Here is a 24388-nt window from a genome sequence, read left to right as displayed (position 1 = left end):
CCACTTCACTGTTTGCAATGACCAATAGATATGAAGACCTAGGCAGAAGACCCCCAATTTTTGAACTGTTTCTTACACTTCAGAGATTGGAACAAAGATTACCGCCATCCCGTGCTTCCTTATCAGCTATCTGCAGAACTCCAGAAAGAGCCAGAACGGCATGTGGGAGTGATCAATCATGATGAACTCATGGCAGTATCAGAAACACCCGATGAAGACCAGGATGATCAAAAGAACCTGCTGAAGGAGCTGGTTAAACCGATTAAAGTCTCAGCTATCAAAGACAACCCCCCCCCCCCCCCCCCCCCATCCAAGCAAAGGACTGCAGTAAATGTATGTCTCGTGCTGCCCTGTGGAGCTATTTACATGAGCATGGAGAGGATATGAAGAAGTGGCATGATGAACCCATTCCTGCACTACGAGCACAGGTGAGAAACTTACAAAGCAGATCAACCACCACTGAAGTTGCTCCCGTTACTGCAGGTAACAAAGAGAGGGGCCCTGCCTTCAGCCAGGGGGAGAAAAGGGATAATAGAGTGTACTGGACTGTGTGGATTCCATGGCCTGGCATATCAGAACCACAGGAATATAAAGCACTGGTGGACACTGGTGCTCAGTGCACTTTGATGCCCTTGAGTTATAAAGGGACAGAACTGACTTATATTTCCAGAGTGACTGGTGCTCTCAGGAATTCTCTGTGTTGGAGGAAGAAATAAGCCTCACTAGAGAAGAGAAGAAGAAAAAAAGGGGGTGGGGGGTGGGAAAAAGGCAAAAGCATCTTATAGTAATTGGACAGGAAGCTCCATGCATACTCAATATGGGTTATCTTAGAAGGGGGTATCTCAAGGGATACCAATGGGCTTTTGGAATAGCTGCTGTAGATACAGACAGCATTAAGCAGCTGTGTGTCTTGTCTGGCCTGTTGGAACCCATCTGTTGTGGGGTTACTACAGATGAAAAAAGTAGTAAAAGAGCAGCAGGTACCCATTGCTATGAAAAACTGTGCACAGATGACAGTGCCGCACCAACAGGGATTCCTTGCTCCCCATTTATAAGCTGATTCGTCGGGTAGAGAGTCAGGGAGTGATCAGCAAAGCTTGCTTGCCTTTTAACAGCCCCATATGGCCAGTGTGTAAAGCCAGTGGAGAATGGAGGCTGGAGGTAGATTGCCGCAGTCTGAATGAGATCACACCCCCACTGAGCACTGCTGTGCCAGATATGTTAGAACTCCAGTATGAACTGGAGTCAAAAGCAGCTAAAAGGTATGCCACCACTGTCGTTGTCAATTCGTTCTTCTCCATTCCGTTGGCCGCAGAATGCAGGCCACAGTTTGCTATTATTTGGAGGGGCGTTCAGTACACCTGGAAGTGTTTGCCCAGAAGTGGAAACACAGTTCAACTATTTGCCATGGGCTGATACAGCAGAGGATGTCTTTAAGAAAGGAGAGCAAATAATTCAAATTCTTCTGCATGCTGGTTTTGCTAGTAAGTGAAACAAAGTGAAGGGATCTGCCCTGGAGATTCAGTTTCCTAGGAGTAAAATGGCAAGATGGGCATTGTCACATCCCAGGAGATGTTATCAACAAAATCACCATTATGTATCCACCCACTAGCAAAAAGGAGACAGTTTTTTCTGGGTGTAGTGGGCTTTTGGAGGATGCACATCCCAAACTACAACTTGTTACTTAGCCCCCTCTATCAGGTGATGTGAAAGAAGGACAACTTCGTGTGGGGTCCTGAACAGCAGCAGGCTTTTGAACAGGTTAAACAAGAGATAGCCCATGTACTGGGTCCAGTTTTGGGACCCTCAATGCAAGAAAGACATTGAGGCCCTGGAGTGGGTTCAAAGAAGGGTGACAAAGCTAGTGAGGGGTCTGAAACATAGTCTTATGAGAAGCAGCTGAAGGAACTGGGATTGTTTAGTCTGGAGAGGAGGAGAATCAGGGGAGACCTTATTGCTCTCTATAACTACCTGAAGGGAGGTTGTAGTGAGCTGTGTGGTAGCCTCTTCTCTCATGTAACTAGTCGTACAACTAGAGGTAATGCCTTCAAGCTGTGCCAGGGGAGATTTAGGCTGGACACTAGGAAATACTACTCTGAAAGAGTGGTCAGGCATTGGAATGGGCTGCCCAGGGAGTTGGAGTCACCGACCCTGGAAGTGTTCAAGGAACAGTTGGATGTTGTGTTGAGGGACATGGTTTAGTGAGTACTATTGGTGACAGGAGGATGGTTAGACTGGATGATCTTGAAGGTCTTTTCCAACCTTGGTGATTCTGTGCCGTGGCCCTAAAGCCAGTATGGATGGGACAGGATGTGAAGAACATCCTCTATCCTGCTGCTGGAGAGAAAGGTCCCACTTGGAGTCTGTGGCAAAGAGCCTCGGGAGAGACCTGAGGCTGACCCCTGGGATTTTGGAGTAGAGCATACAGGAGGTCAGAAGAGGGCTACGCTCCAACTGAAAAGGAGATCCTAGCCGCGTGTGAGGGGGTTCAGGCTGCTTCTGAAGTAATCAGCTCTGAAACACAGCTTCTTCTGGCACCTCAATTGCAAGTGCAGGACTGGATGTTTAAAGGAAAAGTTCCTTCCACCCATCATGCTACTGATGCCACTCGGAGTAAGCAGATTGTGTTGCTTACACAGTGAGCATGGATGGGGAACCTCAGCCATCCAGGAATTTTAGAGGTGACTATGGACTGTCCTGAAGGTAAAAAGTTAGGAACATTGCCGGTAGAAGAGGTGTCATATGCTGAAGAGGCCCCAACATACAACAAACTACCAGAAAGAAATTTGCCCTGTTTGTGGACAGATCATGTCATATGGTGGGAAGCAGCGCAGATGGATATCTGCTGTATAGAGTCCAGCATGACAAGTTGCAGAGGCCACTGAAGGACAAGGAGAATCAAGTCAGTTCATAGAGGTAAAAGCTGTCTAACTTGCCTTAGATGTTGCTGAAAGGGAGAGGTGGCCAGTGCTTTATCTTTACGCTCACTCATGCATGGAGGTGGTTACAGCAGTCGGAACAGAACAACTGGTAACAGAAGGGTAAACCAATATGGGGTGCTGAACTATGGAAAGACGTCGCTGCCCGAACAAAAAATATGGTTATAAAGGTGCATCGCATAGATGCTCATGTGCCAAGAGTCAGGCTACTGAGGAACAGCAAAATAACCATCAGGTAGATCGAGCTGCCAGAATTGAGGTGGCTCAAATAGACCTGGACTGGCAGAACAAGGGAGAGTTATTTTTAGCTTGGTGGGCCCATGAGACCTCAAGCCATCAAGGAAGAGACGTGGCATGTAACTGGGCTAGAGACCGGGGGGGGACTTAAGTATGGACACTATTGCCCAAGTTATTCATGACTGTGACAAGTGTGTCACAATTGAACAAGCCAAGAAGATGAAACCTATCTGGGGGGGAAAGGCAATGGCAAAAGTACAAATATGGGGAGGTGTGGCAGGTTGATTATATCACCTTGCCACGATCTCGCAATGGTAAGTGGTAAGTTATATGCTCACCATGGTGGAGGCAACCACTGGGTGACTTGAAACATAAGCAGGACCCCACGCTACCACCCAAAGCACCACATTAGGTCTGGAGAGGCAAATCCTGTGGTGACATGGCACCCCAGAAAGAATTGAGTCAGATAATGGGACTCATTTCAAAAATTCACTTGTGGATACTTAGGCCAGAGAACATGGCATCAAGTGGATTTATCATATCCCCTGTCATGTACCAGCTTCTGGTAAAATTGAATGCTTCACTGAAAAAGGGAGATTTAAATTCAATGTTAGGGAAAAATTCTTAGAGCTTGGTAAGATGCTGGCACAGGCTGCCCAGAGAAACTGTGAATGCCTCATCTCTGGAGGTGTTCAAGGCCAGGTAGAGTGGGGCCCTGGGCAGCCTCATCTGCAGAGTGGCAGTCCTGCCCACAGCAGGGGGGTGGAACTAGATGATCTTTAAGATTCCTTCCATTGCAAGCCATTCTTTTATTTATTATTTTGGGATGTTTAGCAAAGTTTTCTGCATGATCAAACTGAATTTGGATAATAGTTCAGGCAATTATTCTTTGAAATTGTTCCCTTGTCTAAAAGTTCAACATACGCATATGCTAACACAAGTAAAACCTTCGAAGCAACTGCAAATTTTCCATGCTCTTTTGACATTAATTCTACTCTGGTGTCATTGCACGCAGATTTGCTTCCTCAAAAAGCACATTTAGTGCTGGCTGGAGGGTTTTTGAAATCAATTTTTCCCAGACACGTGACGTGACCAGTGCTGAGCATATTGCTGTTCGGTTTTTTAATGTGGTAACTTCTAAACCACTTTACGGTATCATTATTAAATTTTCAAATTGTAAAAGTCACTTAATTATTCTGTGTGATGGGGCTGCGAACATGGATAGTAATTTTTTCCCCGCTCTGTTGAAAAGCTGCCCAAGTACGTTCATATCATCATGAAGGCATTTCTCCTTCTGCCAACATCCCCTGTCCCATGAAGACAAATCAAGCTGAAAACAGAATTGTTGGCAAAATGTGTGGTATGGTTTTTTAGCCATCTGGAGATCAGATGTTTTTCTGTCATTCTTGATGAAAACTTGTAAGAAAGAAACAACCTGCACTGATGTAGGTGAATGCTTTCTGTCTATGGCTGATAAGGTAAGGGAGGGGTTAGTGGATTTGTAAACCAGAGTGATTTCATATGGAACTGATGAATTAAAACAAAAAAGTACTCAGTTAAACTACAAGTGTCATGTTCCATCTAGATGGACCTACAAACTTATGTTCAATACACAGGCAATATTTTAGTTACCGTAACTACTGATTTTCTGGGGCAACTGGGTCTCGCAGAATATGATGCAGTTTTGGACTTAATCCCATGGAAAATATATGCTAGTAATGACTGCGATGTAGTTCAGCTTAATATTAATTTAATAATGAAAAAAAACATAGGATCAGAAAGAACCATAGTAGTTTAGAAAAAGAAATTGTATAAAAATAATTAAGTCAATTAAGAGAAAATTGAAAGTAACAATTAAGAAGATAAAACGTTTGCAAGAGACAGTGATAGTGAAGAATCCTGTAACTCCAGGAAGATGTTTATCTACTCCTGTACATTTGAGCTGATTTTTAAATCTAACAGTAACATTTTTAGGACCAGACTGTGCATACGAAAATTCTATAGAGGGTCAAATGTACCATTGTTCAACTTCTTACATGCATTTAACCTATTGCTCAAAGCATGCCTTGTGCCAAATGAATCGGAAGCATCAGCTGTGACACTGGGCCTGAATAAATATGAAAGGTGCTCTGTGGAACTATATTCCAGTTACGCTGACTTTTCTATCAATGCAATTTGTACCAATTACAATAAATAATGAAATATGCAGGCATCTGGTATGATATATTGGAGGCAATTCTATAGTTTTTTCAAGACAAGGTGTGCTCATGAATGTATGTATACTTCTAAAGGCAACAATATGTTTCTGGGGAAGTTGTTCTTTTTTTATCTGAATATATTTGGATTTATAAGAAAATTGTCACAATCTCTTCCTAAGCCATCATAATATAAGCAAACAAGGACTACTAATAAAAAGGAAACAATGGGTTGGAAAATTCAGCTCTCATCATGGAGGGAAAGAACGGGAGGTTCAGCCTGGCTTCTGTGGGGGCAAGGCTCTATAAATGAGGGCTTGTCAGCTTGGAAGAGAAGTGACTGAGTTTTATAAGTCATGAATGATAAAGAAAATCTGAATAGAGGGTGATTAATCATTCTGTCTTAGAAAAAAAACAGAACTAAGGGGCACCCAATTAAATTACTAGGCAGCAGATTTAAAGCAGATAATAGGAAGTAGCTTTTCTTACAATACGTAATTAAATTGCAGTGCTAATTGCCACAGGGTGTTCCTAATGGATAAATGGTTTAAAAATGGGTCTCAGCAAAATATATTACACACTGGTGGCTATAAAAAAATAAATGGCCCAGATGTCCCAATCTGCTGACTACAGAATGCTGGAGAGAAGCTCTCAGTATTTTTCTTGTTTCTGATATATTTTCCCTAAGCAGCCACTCTCAGCCTTTGTTACCGGTCACTGATTAGATGGACTGCTGCTGCTGCATTAGTGGCTCTATTTCTATGAAGTTATTTTCACAGACATTTTTTGGTCTGGAACTGCTCCTCAAAATTTCACTAGGCATGGAGGTTACCATCCGTGCTCTGACCTTATTGTAACACATCCTTTGTGAAGCTCAGACTGGATTACTGCAATTAATTCTTTACTGGCTTGCCTGAAAGGCAGGTCCAGCCTGCAGCTATTACAGAATAAAGCAACAGGCTTATTATCAGAAAAGAGCAGATGGGATCTGCAGGCTTTCCTGCTTCTTTGTTCTCTGCACTGGGAGCCTATCAACAACTATACTGATTCATAAATTTCTACTCCAGTAGGCCATGTAAGTAGCCAAAATCAGCACCTTTTCTGCTACTGCAGTTTCTCAGGTCCAGGAAATAACAGGTTTGATGGGCATTCGAAGATGTAAGACTGAAGGTAAAACACGTTTTATCAGTAACTTTAAAAAAAATAAATAAATGGAATCATAAAGTCTTTATTTGGTTTGTAAAGAGTGTATGTGTTCTCAGCTGGCCAGCCTAATCAGCTAGTATCGGGACACTGAGTAGAGCTTGTTAACAATTTTTTTAGTAACGTTAATATTGGGAGGAAAATAATTTGCTAAGGAAAAGCAAACAGGTCAAATATTTCAATCATGTTCTAACCCTCTTGCCAGAAGACCAGTATGCCAGCACAGAGGTGATAGAGGACTTAAAAGCACACATCTATCCACCAACACCATGTGCAAAGATGTTACACATACATTCGACATACAGCAACAAAAGCAATTCAGTGAAATGGATGGTTAACCTCCACTCAGCCAGGAAATACCTGGAAAAAAGACACGGTCTCACACAGCAATTATGAGCATAGTAGCAGAAGCATGAACAAGTTTGAGCTCTTGCAGGATAGAGATGAGATTCGAAGCTGTCCTACTCAAAGAAGAGGGGTGAGATGTAGTGAACCTTATTCTGCTTGTAATCAACTTGTTTGAGCTGCCTGAAAAGTTTGGCTCAAGACTAAGGCATAGCACTCAGCTTTTCCTCCTCTGACCACTGCCCCAACAAGTGTCTGTGTGCAGCATTTGTGTTGGCAGCATAAACAGAAGCAGGTAATCAACAATTTGCTATCCATAGCAGTGAAAACTGGATTATGCTACCAACATGGATGATATGTGGCAGAATTGGGGCCAGCAGGTTTTTACATTCAACATTTTTCCACTTCTCTCTTCCAAGTGGATGGAGGAGACTAAACAAAATTTTTGGATTAAGCACTATCAGGATCAATCTAGTTTATGCTAGAGGCTATATTTATTCTCTTTGGTGGTAAAATAAAAATCAGTACGTCAGTGCTTTGTTCTCTGCTTTATCTTTACAGCCATTCTTGTAGTACAAGCTGTTATCCTTACGCTGTGGTAGCGTAAGTGCTTAAAAGATTAACAAGTAATAGTGCTGTGGTCCTGTGCATATGCAGAAGAAAGTTTCCCCTCAAAGACTACGAACAAAAGAGAGAAAACTGAGAACTGGTTGATTCGTTTATGCTTTGAGTAGAGAACCTGTACCTCCTGACATGAAACCTGTGATGCTGCAGGTGGCAGTGGCTGCTATCGCTACAGCTCTGTCCAGGATTGGTGTACCCAGCAGTTGGGTAGCAGCCAATTGACCCCAACAGCTACCAGCAGTGGCTGACCTGGCAATTCACATACATCACATCAGAGCTGTAGGAAACTTCATGGCAGCAACTTCTGTCTTCTCCTGATTAAATGAACCCAAGGGGCAGTCCTGGGTGTGAAATGGTTGTGTTGCCCACACACTGGTTGGGCATGGTGCTGAACCTCTTTCCACCTGCTTGCTGAGGAGAAGGGATGCATGAATAATTTCTTCCACTGGAAGAAATTACTTGTTCCTAGACAAGGAATGATAAGGAAGGGTAGCAAACTGATTTACATTATCTGGGCTGTGTTAAAGGACCTTTCAATCAGGAAAGAGGGAGGGAGGAGCATTTTTCATCTCAGGGGTTCTCCTCCACTTAACAATTTTGTTATGTTTTTGTTATGCTTGGTAATTCATGACAGTAAGAGAGGTAATGGCCTCAAGTTGTGCCAGGAGAGCTTCAGATTGGATATTAGGAAGAATTTCTTCTCAGAAAGAGTGATGAGGCACTGGAACAGCCTGCACAGAGAAGTGGTGGTCTCACCGTCCCTGGAGGTGTTCAAGAAATGTGGAGATGTGGCACTGAAGGACATGGTTTATTGGTCATTGTAGTCGTGGACTAGACAATATTAGTGGTAAAAGTCTTCCAACAATTTTGTGTGGTTTTCTACTGTTTGTGGTTCTGTCTCCCTTCATCACCAACACATCTTAAAAAAATCATAGACCCATAGAATTATTTGCGTTGGAAAAGACTTCTAAGGTTATCAACTCCAGCCGTTAACCCAGCGCTGCCACATCTGCTGCTCAACCACACCCTTAAGCACCACACCTACATGTCTTTTAAATACTTCCAGGGATGGGGACCCAACTACTTCCCTGGGCAGCCTGTCCCAATGCTTCACAGCCCCTTTTTGTAATATCCAGCCTAGAGCTCCTCTGGAGCAACCTGAGGCCGTTTCTTCTTGTCCCATTGCCTGCAGCTTCGGAGAAGAGACCCCCCACCTCCTCGAGGCAGTTGCAGGGAGAGATGCGGTCTCCCTTGAGCCTCTTCAATAAGTAAATAGCCCCAGCTCCCTCAGCTCTTGTCACGACACTTGTTCTGAAAACACGGTGCTGTGAATCAGAAGACCCGAAACATCAGCAAGTCTGGTAGCCACAAACGTCTGCCTGCATCCGTTCCTTTCGGGCCCGACGACAGAGCCTCCCGCTGCGCCTCTCGTTTCCAGTCACACCGCAATCTGCATAATTACCGCCTCGACACCTACGGGCTCACATCATTCGGCGTCCCGGCGCGGCCCCGAGCCGAGAGGCCAGGCGGCGGCCCCGGCTTTGTTCCCTCCCCGCTCCGGCTGCCGAGTGGGAGGGAACCGGGCCCGCCCGCGCCTTGCCCGCCGCTGTCGGGAGGCGCAGCAGCGGCGGAGCGGAGCGGGCGGCGGAGCGCAGCGCAGGGTCCCGACTCTCGTTCCCGGCGCTCCCTCCCCAGCGCCCGCGGGCCCGGGCGCTGCCCTGCGGCGGCGCGGCGAAGGGCCGGCAGGATGGAGGCCGCCTTGCTGAAACCGGCGATGATGGCGGAGGTGAAGGGGAGCGGCGCCGGCGCGGCCGTGAGCGCCGAGCTGGAGGTGAAGAAGCTGCAGGAGCTGGTGCGCAAGCTGGAGAAGCAAAACGAACAGCTCCGCAGCCGTGCCGCCGCCGCCCGCCCGCCCAGCCCGCACCTGCTGCTGGCCCCGCTGCCGGCCCCCGCCGCGCTGCGCCCCGCCAGCCCCCCTGGGCCGGCTCCGGCTCCGGCTCCGACTCCGGCCGCGCCGTGCGTGCCCGGCCCGTTGCCCGGCGCCGCGCCCGGCCTGCAGGAGCCCCTCGCCTACTTCAAGGCGGCTGGCGGCGGGCAGGAGGCCGGCGGTGCGGGGGTTGCCACGGTGCTGGACGAGGTGGCGGTGCTGGAGCTGGAGGACGGATGCTGCGGCCAGGACGAGGATACATGGTACATGCGGATCGCCCCCGCGGCCGTCCCCGGGCCCCTTGCGGGGCTGCCGAGCTTCCCGGCTGCTGGCTCAAGGCGTTATTAGCATTAGCCCCCAAATCCACTTGATCTCGTGCTGCTTAAACTTACATCTGCCTTTTTTATCCTGCGTTTTCTTTTATTTTTCCTTTATTTTAATATGGCGCGGTGGGGACCCCCAGTGCTTGATCCCTCGGCTCCCCTCCCTGCGTGTGCCCCTTCTGCATTCTCCCTTCCGCGGATGCTTGCCTCCCCCGATTTGAGGTGTCAGCCTAGTTCCAGCCTCCGCTTTACATAAGGAATTAAAAATATTAAGGGATTCGGGAAATCCTTTATCAGGGCAGCGCCGCCTCGCTCGCCATCCTAAAATCTCAGTCCAATTGTAGCAGATCCTAAGGGATTTGGGAGGGCTTTTGTCTTTTAGACATAGACCTAAAGGGTTGTTTGTGTATCTTCATGTAGCATCAGGACGCATGGTGGTGTGCTGGTGCGTCAGGTAAGGCAGCAACAAACAGCAAATTGATAAAGCCTAACAGAAAATTGACCTAGAAGAAGGATTCCTTGAAAACAAAAAGTAGGGGCTTCTTGGAAGGGGTAAATAAATAACGTCTGGTGCTTCCAACTTGCCCCAGCAAAGCATGCAGACATCTCAGGAACTATCCAGACACTGCAGAAATACTATGGAGATGATGCTGCATAACTGTATTGGGGATAATTGATGCTCAGTTGTGTTCATAAACAACACACAGTCTCAGTAGTATGACCTGCATTATCTGTATTCACATATCCGTCTTAAGAATGTGTTGAAACTTCAACATCATTTTTCTAATGATTGCAGTTTTTGAATAGGAAGGTTAGATGAGCTGAGAATACAACGTAGTGCAGCTGAGAAGCACTTAAACATCCTTATTTTGGTAGCAGAAAAAATATTTTAAAATTAATCTGAATAGCGTAAATATTTCTTGAATGTTGGTTATATCTAGTTCACGCTGCAAGGTTATCCATGCTTCAGTTTTTGATAATTGCTTCTTCCAGCTGAGAATCGTCCAAAAATTGTATGGACATGTTGCTAGTGTGGTTTCACTGTGTGCACTGTTGGTCTGTGCAATGTTCCTCTGGGGCTATAGGTCCTGATTTTACTTCAGTCCTACAACCCAGTGTTTGTGACAGAGGAGCAATAATGATTCAACTTTCCTTTCCACTGAGGATTTGTGTGCCCCAGTCCTCCTCAACAAAACATTATTCCTTTTTGTTTATGTTTCACAAAGCACTGCAAAGTCAGCATTATTTTGTGTGCCTCAACAGAGTGATGATCTTGATCAGCGTCCTTTTTGATGTGCCTCCAGGAAGCATTCCTAAGTGCTTTATTAGGATAAAAACTTGCCTACTTGTCACACAGCCATGTCTCTACAAGAAGAATTTGGCAACTTGTTTATTCTGCCAGGAGCTGCTTTACCTGTTGCACATTTTTCATTCAAGGTTGAATTTCCATCCTTTTCCATTAATGGTCAGCTGTGTGATGTCAGCTGCCTGGGGCTTTTTGTCATGCAAGTCTTCAAAGCAGTCTGGTATCTAGGAGGCCAAAGACCGTTGTGTGCCCTGGTTGTTTTTTTTAACTACAGTAAAACAAACAAAAAACAACAACAACAACAACAACAAAAAACAGGGTTAGCATCATTGCAGACAAGTCAAATCTTTTTGTCAGCTCTTTAAATGTCTCATCACTGAGAATTCATCAGTTGGATGTCTAACTTTTGAAACACTTCTGCAAGTTAACAGGAGAGCTCAAAGCCTTTCCGTTTTTTCCTTTTCCCTTTTTTTTTTTTTTTTTTTTCCACAGGATCATTTTTAAAATATGTGGCCAAGCACTGGAGGAAGCAAGGGGAAATTAGTCTTCTCCTTAGAGCAATTCAATAGTTGAACTCCTCTGAGACTGCCAGGAGAGATACCAGTTGAGGTGAGGGTATTGATTCGCTGTGAGCTGGGCAGGGAGCACTGATTTACCTACCTCACAGGTAGAGATACAGGGCAGAGATGGGAGAAGAGTTACACTCTGGCTTGGGTAGCTGGTGAACCAAAACTCTCAACAGTCGAAAAGCTGAAAGCAGTCTACCTGATAAGCTCAATCCTTTTGTTGCTGTTGTCTTGTCTTTTGTACCTCCTATTTGGATACTAAATCCTTTTGCAGTCTGTGGAGCATTTTGCTGATGCAGAATATCTAAGACTGTCTGCATCCCCATTGATCAGAAGTGGTGAGGCTGATAAGCTGAGAGCGATCTTGGGCAGCTAATAATAGTTCATTTCCTGGGAAGATTTGTGTTCACCCAGGTGAGCTGATGCCTGCCCTGGTGAGCTAATCTGCAAGGGCAGCAGCAGCAGCACAAATCCCAGCTTCAAGAATTTACCCATGAAATCCACTCTTGATACCTGGCTTCCTAATGTGCTTGGCCATCTGATTAGTTGCCTTCTGTAGTATGAGAATAGCGCGTGAGAGTAATGCATATATGCTAGTTCTTTTTGCTTTTTTTCCTGGTGGAAAACAACATGGAAAACATCTCTATAAATGTTTTCTAATCTTTAGAAGTCTGACTGCTGTACAGCATTTGGTTCATCTAGGAGAAGGCCCTTTGTACAACTTGCATTATCATCAGCGTTCTGACAAGTTGATTAAATTATAGGTCAAAATGCAAAGCATAACAGTGAAATTGTAATTTATACGCAAAATCGAATGTTGAAGTTATCTAATCCCCAGTGAAGATAAATAGAAAAGGGAAAACCGGTAGCTTCTTTGTTGTGTGTACATCTTTACAGAGGTGTGCAGCAGCTAATGCATTTGAACTTTGAACCTTTCTGAAATTTTGGCAATATTAATAATGAGATGTGGGATTTTAATGAGAGGTCTCATTGAACTTAGATTGGCAGTTCTAGACCTGTAAAGTCTGTAATTTGGCACCTGGCTTGCTGAAGAGGGAAGAAAATTAGTTTAAACTAATTTTCAGAATATCTCTTGTTATTAGAATTACATTGCAGCTTTGCACTGTTAAAAATTACAAAGGGGCAGGAAACTGAGAATAGAAATGTAAAATCTTAAGTATTGCATTTCTTGCTGACATTTGTGTGTATTTTGGTTAAGGTTGTATGTCTTGCCTAACAAGACTGTCACTCTTCAAGAGAAATCACTGAGTCCCCTGCAGTGGTGCAGACGTGTTCTGGATCATCCAAGTCCTGAGATAGAGGCTGCAAAACGTTCCTTATGCTTTAGACTGGAACAAGGTATGTTATTTGAATTTTTCTACTAGTAAGCTGGCTTTCTTGTCCTAGTGTTTCAGTGTCTTTTGCAGTTCAGCAAGCTCCAAAAATGGCAAACATGCAGTTTTTCTTGCAAGTCTTCTCCTTGAACACTATTGTTAATATTTATTTTGATAATGATGAATTTTTTGAAGTATTAAAGTATTCTCCTTCTTTGTTGTTCTTTTCTTTTGTTTCATAACTCATATTTTCAACATGGTATTTTTCGTACATTGCTTAAAACAGGAATTTGTGGACCTCTTTGCAAGAAAACTTTGATGCAAACTGTAGTACTCATCTGGCACTGAGATTTGAAAAGCAGTGCTTCTGGTTATGTGCAAAACCAAATTGTCAAGATGCAATGCATTTTTTATTTTTTTGTTAATGAGTTAGGATCATATTAACACTGTAATAAGTGTTCAAAGAGAGTGAATAAGATAGAAAACTCTATGTTGATGTTTATAAGTCACTAGGTAAGAAAATACAAATGAACAGGAGGTTGAGAGGTAAAGGAAATAACAGCCATCTGCTCGTACTGCCATTAGCTGTATAACTTAGCTACAGTATTTATTAAGAGTGGCTGAACATGTACATACATGCTTTGGTGCATATGTAAAGTTTTGGTTAGTCTTATCCAAAATTAGGCATTTAACTGAATCAGTCTCTGAAGGGATTCTTCTCTTCGCTTTGACTGTAAAAGATCACACAATAATTACTGTCATAGCAATAAGCAGTCGAGTTCATTTTCCTACAGTTAGGTGAGCCAAATGGAGGTTCATATATTGCTAATAATCCCACCTAGCTGTAGAGTGGAATTTGTCTTGGGATCCTAACTGTGCTCAGGTGTTTGCAGTGTGTGCTGGAAGTCTGTGTTTGGCAATTAGTGGGATTTTCATCTAGAGTCCTGGGGAGCTACTCGGGGAACGTGGTGTAGGTGTTGTTCTTAGAATTAAATGGAGCTCTGTTGAGTCCACTGACAATAATGGAACTCAACTTGCATCTGGTCACCTGAAGATATGTCACATCTGAAGATATCCTACACCTAGATGGTGTAGGGCATCCCAGTTTGGAACTGAATACTGGTGTAGAGATTCCACTCAAATTGTCCCATGTAGGCATTTAGTACCATTCAGGATGTCCTCAATTACCCTATTTGACATCTGGCTTCCACTCAGGAAGGGTACAAACCTTTCTCAGGTTCTGTGACTCTGCTATTCTTTTGAGGGTATCATGGCCTCCCAAGCACACCTCAGTATACTCTCTATACATATAGGTATGAGCAACTGAATCAAGTCCATAATGTTTATGCAGGAATCAGCCAGAGGAATACATGACCTATTTTTCCCTTCCAAGGTATTAATTTACATTTAATAGGCAATAAAAGCATTAGAAAATTTTATTACTTTGGATTTACATCACTATATGATTATCCATACAGTCTCTGCAGAAGTCACAGTGAGTGACATACATTGACTTACATTGATGATGCATCACTTTAGTTGTGATGGCGTCATGAATTTCCCAGGATTTATGTTGATATGGGAGCCATATGTTCAAGGAAGGAATGGACTCCTGTTACTACTGCAAGAATTTCATGGTAAAATTGTTATAATTAACAATGGCACTCTTGTTTCCTAACGTTAAATTTTCAGACTTCAGACAGTTGAAAAGTATTTTCCCCCTTCAGCTGTTGGCTTTGGAATGGTATTTTAGAGTGATTTTGAAATCTAGTAATGATTTTTCTGTAAGGCACAGAATCAACTGTAGCGCTATATATGAGAGAAATATTAAACATGTAGTTAAAAAAAAAAGCATTTGTAATGTACCAGTATGCTCTTTCTGAGATGTTTTACAGGTAGAATTAGATTAGTAATTTGTCAGTGATGCATCAGCCAAAAATTAATCCAGTTTACATTATCATCGCTCTCTTAGCACTGTGGTACAGACAGAAATGAAAAGCGGTAAAAATAGGTTTTTGTCTGCCAGATCAGCATGTATGAATGCACACAGAAAGGAGAGCTGTGAACCAAGAAAGTAAAACTTTGTGAGGCTGTTTTTCTGTATTTAACAAATTTATGTTCTCTTCTAGCAGTATTTAAATCCATGCTCATTTGTTCCTGCTTAAGTTTCCCTTATTTTATTATATTTTGATTTTCATAAAAATGCTGAGTTGTTGTGTGAAATTTCCCAGCATTGGGATGGCTCACAACGAGCCTAAATGCCTTTGAGAGACTTAAGCTAAAGCAATCCTAGGCAATGAAATAATAAAATGTCTACTTGATGTTTCAGGTTGGAGAGTCACTTAATGATGCTATTTTTCTTTTCACTTTACTGCACCAGCTTCCTTTCTAGGGGGAAAAAAAAAAAAAAAAACTGTTTTATGTGTTTCAAGATGGAAGATTTCATCTTGGAATAAATCTTTAGGGGTATAAGCACAGTGGTGGTCTGCAGGTGATTTCCCTGCGAAGTGCTGTGAGAGCATAGACAAGCTTCTCTGCATGCCTCTGTTCTACCACTTATTAGTTAACTTGTATGTTTAGTTTGTAATGAACTAGACTTATTACAAGTCCTGTTTCAGTGGATTAAGCATGATAGCTTTAAGAAGGATAAGAGTTATATCAGAGAATCTTTTGAGTTGGAAGGGACCCTTAAAGACCATCTAGCCCAACTCCTCTGCTGTGAACACGGGCACCTAGAGCTCCATCGGGTTGCTCAGAGCTCCATCCCACCTGACCTTGGATGTCTCCAGGGGATGGGGCATCCACCACCTCTCTAAACAGCCTGTTCCAGTGTCTCACCAGCCTTATCATAAAACATCTTTCTCATTATATCTAGTTTAAATCTCCCCTCTCAGTTTGAAATCATTTCCCTTCATTCTATCACAACAGATGTTTCTATTGAGTCCGTCCCCTTCTTTCTTACAAACCCTCTTTAGATACTGAAAGTCCGCTATCAGGTCTCCCTGGAACCTTCTCTTCTCCAGGCTGAACAGCCCCAGCTCTTTCAGTCTTTTCTTTTATGGGAGATATTCCATCCCTTACATGGAAGCTCATATGGTAAGGTCTTTACTTAGAACTTTTCCTGTTTTCCAGGTGCAGTTCTAGTGATGAGGTGATCTTTGTTTTTACCTTATGACCTGACCTGAATCAGTTCTTTCTCTTTGTTCTTCTTCTGTTATTTTTTGTTTAAAACCTTTATGGTCTTTGTTGTTTACCCCGGTTCTCCATTTACTGTAGAATCAGTTCCTTGTCCATTTGTCACTACCGCTTTCTATCTTATTTCTTTAGTTTCATTTAAATCAACAGGTTCGCTTAATAGTCGTAAAAGTATAGTGGAGCTTCTATAATCCTTGGTAATCCTTGAAGATGTTGTGAAATGTCAGCATTAAAACCCAGTGGGGGAGAGAGAGATGTAGTATATAAACTTCCTAGAGAGATGTAGTATATAAACTTCCTAGATGCTGCAGATTGGTATAACTTGTCTGAAATTATTAAAAGATGTTGATATACATCCTGGATGAAGCTAGACTGCATAGCTTCACTTCTGTAAAAACTGCTGTGGAGCAGTCAGATGGATATACTGAGGAGTTTAGAGGCTTAGGAAGGAGTCAGGCTATAGGAGCTCAGCTTTTATGCAGGGCTTCAAAGCATATTTCATCCAATTCAGCCTTCCAGAAAGAAAACTACTCTTCCTTGGAGAATATGAAATATTGGTTAGAGACAGAGATCATCGTAGTTGAGTTCTCATTCACAAAAGCTGCTTCAGATGTTTCAAAAGAGTAGGCGACAGAAGTCTGGATATTTTGCAGTTGGCTGCAGTAATTTATGATGAAGCTATTTTTCGTTTCTTAAAATAAATAATATACTTCAGGATGGATGCTATTATGTTGTATGTTGTGTGAGTATGGTATCTTGTTAAATAGATCACCTGTTGATTTCATGATTTCACAAAGCCCAAAAATCTCAGTGAAATTTTAGCGTTTATTGTACGGGATCCCAGATATTAGTTGGCAGTACTAAATTATTTTTATCTGTAAAAAATTTTAGCTGGTAGGGTCCCAGACAGAATATTTTATTTAGTTATGAAGCTTCTGTGTTACACAGAGCTAGGACAGATTCTGTCCTGTTCTCCTAATTCTTTTTAATCTTCCAAAAGGCTCGCTATGAAGTCATTTAGTTTGACATATTTAAGATGCACTGTATATTTAATCAACAAGTAAAAATTGATGTTATAAAGAACTTTTGCACCATGGTCTGTTAACAGCTGAAGCAAACAAGAAATACTGTAAGTTACTGATAGTTTATGTTGTGTGTCCTTGAACTGAATCCAGTGCTGTTTTGCGTGGCAGCGTGTTGTTTATTTCATGTACATTGATTTGTCAGAGATGCATGTTATTTCGATCAGGAGTGGATTAATAAGATCTAACAGAGCTTTCTCATTCTTATTTTTCATATGTAATGGAGATTAAAATTTTACGTGAAATCCTTCTGGAGCTGCAAATGATAATGTCTTGAAGCCTGCAGACAATAGCATTGCTGTTTTCATCACAAATAAAACAATTTCTAAGTCTCTTGAAGGCATGAAAGAAGTGGCAAGCCTGACTCATTTCATAGCATGAGTCATAGAATGGCTTGAGTTGGAAGGGACCCAAGAATCATCAAGCTCCAACCCCCCCTGCCACAGGCAGGGCCACCAACCTCCACATTTAATACTAGACCAGGCTGCCCAGGGCCCCATCCAACCTGGCCTTGAATGCCTCCAGGGATGGGACATCCACAGTCTCTCTGGACAGCCTGTTCCAACGCTCACCACTCTCTCTGTCAAGAACTTCCCCCTGACATCCAAAATTTTCTCTCTCTGTGTGTTTCTGACAACAAAAGTTGCTGGTATCTGTAATACCTTTCTGCATCTGAGCTCCTTTCAGGGAATATGACATCACAGAGGGCAGTATGTATAGCAGTCTTCTACCACAGTGCAAGTTTAGCACTCAGAGCACACAAACATACGTGTGTAGGAATTATTTCCTATTAGACTTCATTTATTTGAAGTAACATGTAACACTGGCATAATTTTAAGAAGTTCTCAGAGGTTTTGCAAATACTGATATCACTGGATTTTCTAACACAGCTACTGAAGATTATTTGTATGCTTCAGTTGGGAAAAAATAAATGGTTTTCAATACTCTACTTGGAAGCATGTACTTCCATTTCAGATAGATTATTTTTCTCCGGCATTGGAACATTTCTACTCTGCACATCACGGTAGAAGGTTTGGTTGAAAATTTTTATGACAACAAAATGCGCAGAAAATCAGACAGTTCAGTCTATTCACTTCTCTGATATCTCTTGCCTTTGTAATATGGCTCTTAGATATAATATGCTTTTTAAGAATTTTTCATTTCTTATTTGGGAGTTGGCTGTTATGCAGTTTGTAATTAAATGCTTTCTTAGAACTGATTTCTAGTTGTCATTACAATTATGAGAAGATGCAGAATTTGCAGTCTAAGAAGTCATATTACGTATTATCTCTGTTGAGAAGATATCCACCCCACTTTAGAATGAAAGTGCTCTATTAATGCACACCTACTACTGAGCTAGGATTATCAGTTCATTCTGAAAAGTTTAACAGCCAGGAACACTGTCAAATTTCACATGAGGATTTCAGAAGCCTTATTTAAAACAGGGGTGGTTTATGTTTGCAGTGTAGACTCACTCTGTAATGCAGCATATGTATGAAAGCAGCAGTAGTAGCTTTGACCCTGACAGTTACGCTAAAAATACAGGCACAGTTACTGTTATCCAGTGGAGCACTAAATAATGTTTTCGTCTGAAAGGTATACTGCTGCTTTCCCAGACAGAAATTAAAGATAGGCTTTATTGATGGACATGGATGAGCTTTGCTCTGAGGATAATTTTTTTGTGGGGAAGAGAATCTTTTCAAAGCGGGCTGTTTTGGAAGATCTCATTTCATTTTGGTCCTGAAAGTCTATTTATCTTTCTCATTGATAGTCTCCAAATTATTGTTATAACTTTTTTATTTAATTTCCGTTTTCTTTCACTGCCCATTTTTGATAGCTACAGAAAAGAACAGGAAATAAAATTTCATGATGTAGATGAGCCTTCCCCATGTGGTATGTAGAGGTAGCATCACTTCCTTATGAAAATATTGTTTATTTCTGTGTTTCTGCTGTCAATGAGAACATTGTTTCTTGTCTTCATAGCATTGTGTCTTTTTAAGAAGCTTTTGTTCAGACTTTTCTATGCCATAACTCCTAAGTATCTTTTGAGAGGTCTTTACTCCTAGGATATAGTCCATAGGCTTGTATATATGATGTATAGTGTTTGTCCTTGGTGGTTGACATCACATTTTAATATATTAGAAGAAAAGGACTCACAGGAATCAATGAGTTCAACTCTGGGATCATCACAACATAGGACCATCCAAAATTTCATCTGTATGTCTGAGAGTGTTGTCCACATGCTCCAAATGCATTTGAGTTGTGTATCCAAGGCATGTATGAAAATGTTGAGGAGTACTGGCCCTAAAGTCAAGCTCTGTGGATTTACTTTATAGTCTTTCTTTGGAAGACAGAGTAAGTTAGTTTGAATGATGGAGACATATTATTATATTATCACAGGATGGCCTGAGTTGAAAAGGACCACGATGATCATCTGGTTTCAATTCCCCTGCTATGTGCAGGGTCACCATCCACCAGACCAGGCTGCCCAGAGCCACATCCAGCCTGGCCTTGAATGCCTCCAGGGATGGGGCATCCACAGCCTCCTTGGGCAACCTGTTCCAGTGCGTCACCACCCTCTGAGTGAAAAACTTCCCCCTTGTATCTAACCTAAACCTCCCCTGTCTTAGATTAAAACTATTCCCCCTGGTTCTATCACTATCCACCCATGTAAACAGTCATTGCATCAAGAGTTTATGCATTCTTTTCCAAGTATTGGAAGGCCAAAGTGAGGTCTCCCTGGAACCTTCTCCAAGCTAAATACGAACGTATAAAAATGAAATTCCTGAGTATTTTATATGATTCTTTCATGCACTTCTCCTGAGATACTGTTTCCATAATATTACTTCTAGAATTGGATATGTTTTTGAAAGTCATAATTACAGAATATCTTTTATTCTGGAGAATTCACTTTTGGGGGAGGTCACTAAGCCTTTTTTACTCTTTGAACGTGGATTGACCCAACACTGTAATTGCATACTTAATTAAAAGTTTTATGATTCTGAGAAGATCAAAGGAGGAATGTACTGTAAGTCTGCCTGCAAGACAAAAAAGTTGCTTTTCTCAGAAAAAAAGAAAAAGCTGAATCCTGGTTTATTCTTGTTTTAAAAAGCAGTTGTATCAAGTTTTAAGATTATACTTCTATTAATTTAAAAGAATTGTGAAAGAGCAAAAAAAAAAAAAAAGTACTTTAGCATGCTCTTGATTATTTTATTTTGTGGAATGTCTGACTATGAGATATTGCAGAAATCAGATGTGGGACATTGGTAAAGTAAAGTTGAGCTGATAGCTTAGACACCATTTATTTGTTTTCTTATTTTGTTACCAGAATAAAATAAAATAAATAAAATGCAATACAGTAAATTCTCCCGTAAATCAAGATATTGGAGATATTGGATCACATTCTTCACTGGTAAATCTGAACTCTTCATTTTTCACATTTGTACCCTGTCAGGCATGTTCCTTTCTTTTTTTTTTTTTTTTTTCCCCATCATGTCCATGCCAAATAAACAACGTGTGCCTAATTATATTTCACTCATTTGGTCCCAGATTTGCTAATTCTGATACCATTGCCTAAATCATCTCTGCTTTACGTGGTGTCACGTATGAGGCTGTCAGGGTACTGCCTGTTCCTTGTAATGTTGGGTAATGTCTCCTATCTGTCTGGTAGTTTCTGTTGATGCATCCATTTACTTTCACCTCCAGCCAGAGACAATCATCTCCTTGCTTAACTCCACACAATTAGTATTTAAATTTCTATTACAGCCAGTAGAAAGACAGGGCTAGATTTAATTGTCCATACGTATGGCACTGATGCCTTCAAAATGCCCAAAGCAGATGTATGAATGGCATGAGATGCCACTAATGAATTGTAGACTTTCACTGACTGTAATCAGAGCTTACTTGTGGACATTGTAGATAGTCAGAAGAAAGGTCTATGGTGTAGTGATGAATGCCTGAAACAATTTTATGAGAGAATGTTGATTTCTTTTTCTTCTTAGGGGTATATATGTTAGCATGTTACATTTTGTAATCAGCCATGATTTTATTAGTAATGAATTACACTAACCTCTTCACTGCTGTATGTATGAACATCTCAGGTCACTTTTAACATGCAACCTGTTAGTGTAATAGATGTGTTTTAGAAGGAAGATTTTTCAACTTTTTAAAATTCATTCTGGATCTGTGTTTAGGTTACAGCTTTTAAATTATTAGCATGCTGGCATATGGCTCTTGTGATTTTTCATGCTTCATACAGCAGCATGTATTGATTAGTTTTGTTTTCCATTTAGAATTTCTTTTTACATATTAAGAAATTTAGTATAAGTTTTTTATTGATGCTATCATGTCATTGATAAGTTATCAGCGCAAAAGAAAATAATTGTGTAGGGTACTTTGAACTTTGTTTAGTGCATAAATAGATTTGATGTAGCATTAGCTGCTTGTCATTTTTTAAAGTCAGTTGAAAACCATGTAGAAAGATTTGAAAATGAAAAGAAATGAAAATGGTGTTTAGATCGTCAGCTGTTAAGGATAGGGATTGTCATTTATTGTATGCTTCAGAAGTGCCTCATGCAGTATAATACCAGTTTAATTGGACTCTGAGTACTACCACAGTACCTGACCTTTGTGAAATGAGAAGTGTTGAGTACTGTATCTTAAGGATTTGAATCTGTCTTGTAGCATATCTCTATGTTTCAAATTTTGGAGGTATTTAAAAATTCATGTATTTGTGATTTTGGCTTCAATCGCAAGGTCTGTTAAGGGGGCAGGATTTTGTGGCCTGTAGTGTATGAGTAATGTCAGCTTAGTCATATATTCTCTTGTTGCCTGCAAATAGAAAGGACTGAGTTCAACATCCTAATGGTTTGAGGTTCTTTCTCCATAGTATTCATTGAACCACACAGTCTCAGATTTGCAGGGACTTCTGGAGGTCACCTGGTCCATCCACCTTAAGCAGTGCCACCCAACACAAATTTCCCAGGCCCATGTCCAGCTGGCTTTTGAGGATCTCCAAAGTGAGAGACTCCACAACTTCTCTGGGCAAACTATGCTGGTGCTCAGTCACTCTCACAGTCAAAAAGTCCTTTGTGATATTCAGAGTGCACCTCCTGTGTTCCGATTTGGGTCCACTGCCTCTTGTCCTGTTATTGGGCACCACCACAACCCTCAGGTAGATCAGTAGAATGCTATCAGACCTTCTTGGTGCTCTGTATTCCTCCATCCTAACCCATAGGAAAAGCAGGGAAAAAAGTGATTTTTATGCAAGCACTACATACAACAGAATAAACTGATGGAGGAAATCTTTGCCTTCAGCATGTTCCTTTGTGTTGCCTTGAGGTTTGTTTCTGTCGTTTTTGCTTCATGTATTGTGAAAGCACATTCAATTTATAAGCAAAAAAAAAAAAAAAGATTTCAGTTTGTAAGAGGCACATGTTTTCTTGTGTTGGATATTGTTATTTTTTGCTTCTGTGGGTGCTGATAAATCTGAGGTAATTACTTTGAAGAAACAAATGGTTTTTAGTGAAAAACATTTCAAACTTGCCTAAGACCATTCCAGCTAATTGTGGGCATGACGGGTTCTGGTGGTGAAAATGCTTGAAAAGATACCATGAAGTACCTTTTATTCCATAAAATAAGACTTGGGCAGAAAGTTACTGCAGCAGCATCATAATTCTGTTGACGGTGATCATGTAACTCATGCGCATGGACTATTGTTTCTGAGTTATTCTCATACTTTCCCTATTGTAATGTACTCTTGTTGACAGCTTTATACTCCTACACATCCCTTTCCATCAAGTTATATATATGTTACTTGCTTTCAAGAAACACAGATTGCCTCTTCGTTAAATGTTTATTCAATTCTTACTGCAGTGTAGGTACCTGTGGGATGTACTGATAAGGCAAAGTTTACTTATGGAGTCTCTGTAGAGATGTCTGAAATCACCCCAAAGGAGCTTACGTTTAGGAATATGCTCTGATTTAGTGGCAGGAGGAGACAGTCTTTCTCCGGGGAATCTGAAGAGAATAGTCTCTCTAGGCTAAAAGCTGTCATCACAGAAGCCCTGACCCTAATCACAGTAATAATAATGACAATAGTATCTATATCAAATATCTTTATGTCATTTATCCTGTTTTGCATGATTATCATAGAAGCATAGAATGGCCTGGGTTGAAAAGATCCACAATGATCATCTGGTTTAAATTCCCCTGCTATGTGCAGGGTCACCATCTACCAGACCAGGCTGCCCAGAGCCACATCCAGCCTGGCCTTGAGTGCCTCCAGGGATGGGACATCCACAACCTCCTTGGGCAACCTGTTCCAGTGCATCACCACCCTTTGGGTGAAAAAATTCCTCCTAATATCTTACCTAACTCTCTCTTCTCTCAGTTTAAGACCATTCCCTCTTGTCCTATCACTGTAAACCGTCGTAAACAGTCATTTCGCCTCCTGTTTATATTCTTTTTCTTTGGTATTTTATAAATAGAAAACCATATTTTACAGTATCTTCTATGTTAGGGTTAATGATTGAACTATTTAATTTTTTTTCACATTGTGATGTGATATCTCAATAGATTCACATATTTGGATTCCACCTGATGTGTAATTAATATACAGCACTGCTAAGAGAGGGAAGTGAGGTTGTTCTTCTATGAGTTGCTTTCAGAACAGATTCCTTATGTGTTATCCTTACCACAGCTGAAGGCAGAGAGCTCCATTTGAAAGAAAGTGTACAGAAGAAATAAGAATTACGTATACTACTAGAATTTTAAATTTAAGAAATACAATTTAACTATATTTTTCACGTAGCTGCTGTTCTGAGAGAAAAAAAAAATTGCCTTCTCTGAATCATGATGTAATAGCCCTTTTTGTTTTTCCTCTACTCCAATCAATGGGCTAAAGGAGTTTCTGAAATAATACTTTCAGCATGTTCTCTTAAATATTTTGTTTATTCTTTGGATGGACCTGTTTGCCCTAATTATTATGTATTAGTGAAAAGCTTTAGTTTACGTGATCTTCTTTTTCTTTCTCTTTTTTTACTGGAATGGCTTTTCTAATTCTGACCCCTCCAGCCCTTTATTGAATTTCCAAGACTAGAGCTGCAGAAATG

At 41.4% G+C, this 24388-nt stretch overlaps 1 protein-coding gene across 2 annotated transcripts in view; it reads left to right on the top strand.

The window, feature by feature from the left end:
- The first annotated feature begins 9084 nt into the window (after positions 1-9084).
- SLAIN1 (SLAIN motif family member 1) overlaps positions 9085-24388 on the top strand; it is a 58296-nt gene continuing 42992 nt past the window's right edge. Inside the window, exons 1-2 of one of the 2 annotated variants that reach the window (XM_052705929.1) lie at positions 9085-9733; positions 12885-13024. In XM_052705929.1, coding sequence (XP_052561889.1) covers positions 9291-9733; positions 12885-13024 — 583 coding nt within the window. In that variant the 5' untranslated portion in view covers positions 9085-9290. The remainder of the gene's footprint in view (positions 9734-12884; positions 13025-24388) is intronic. The other variant, XM_052705928.1, reaches the window with a different exon arrangement.

Source organism: Tympanuchus pallidicinctus, unplaced genomic scaffold (genome assembly GCF_026119805.1).
Source record: "Tympanuchus pallidicinctus isolate F22 unplaced genomic scaffold, pur_lepc_1.0 scaffold6, whole genome shotgun sequence".
NCBI classification, from domain to species: Eukaryota; Metazoa; Chordata; class Aves; order Galliformes; family Phasianidae; genus Tympanuchus; species Tympanuchus pallidicinctus.
Note: the sequence above shows the minus strand (reverse complement) of the source record. Positions and strands in the feature narration are given on the sequence as shown.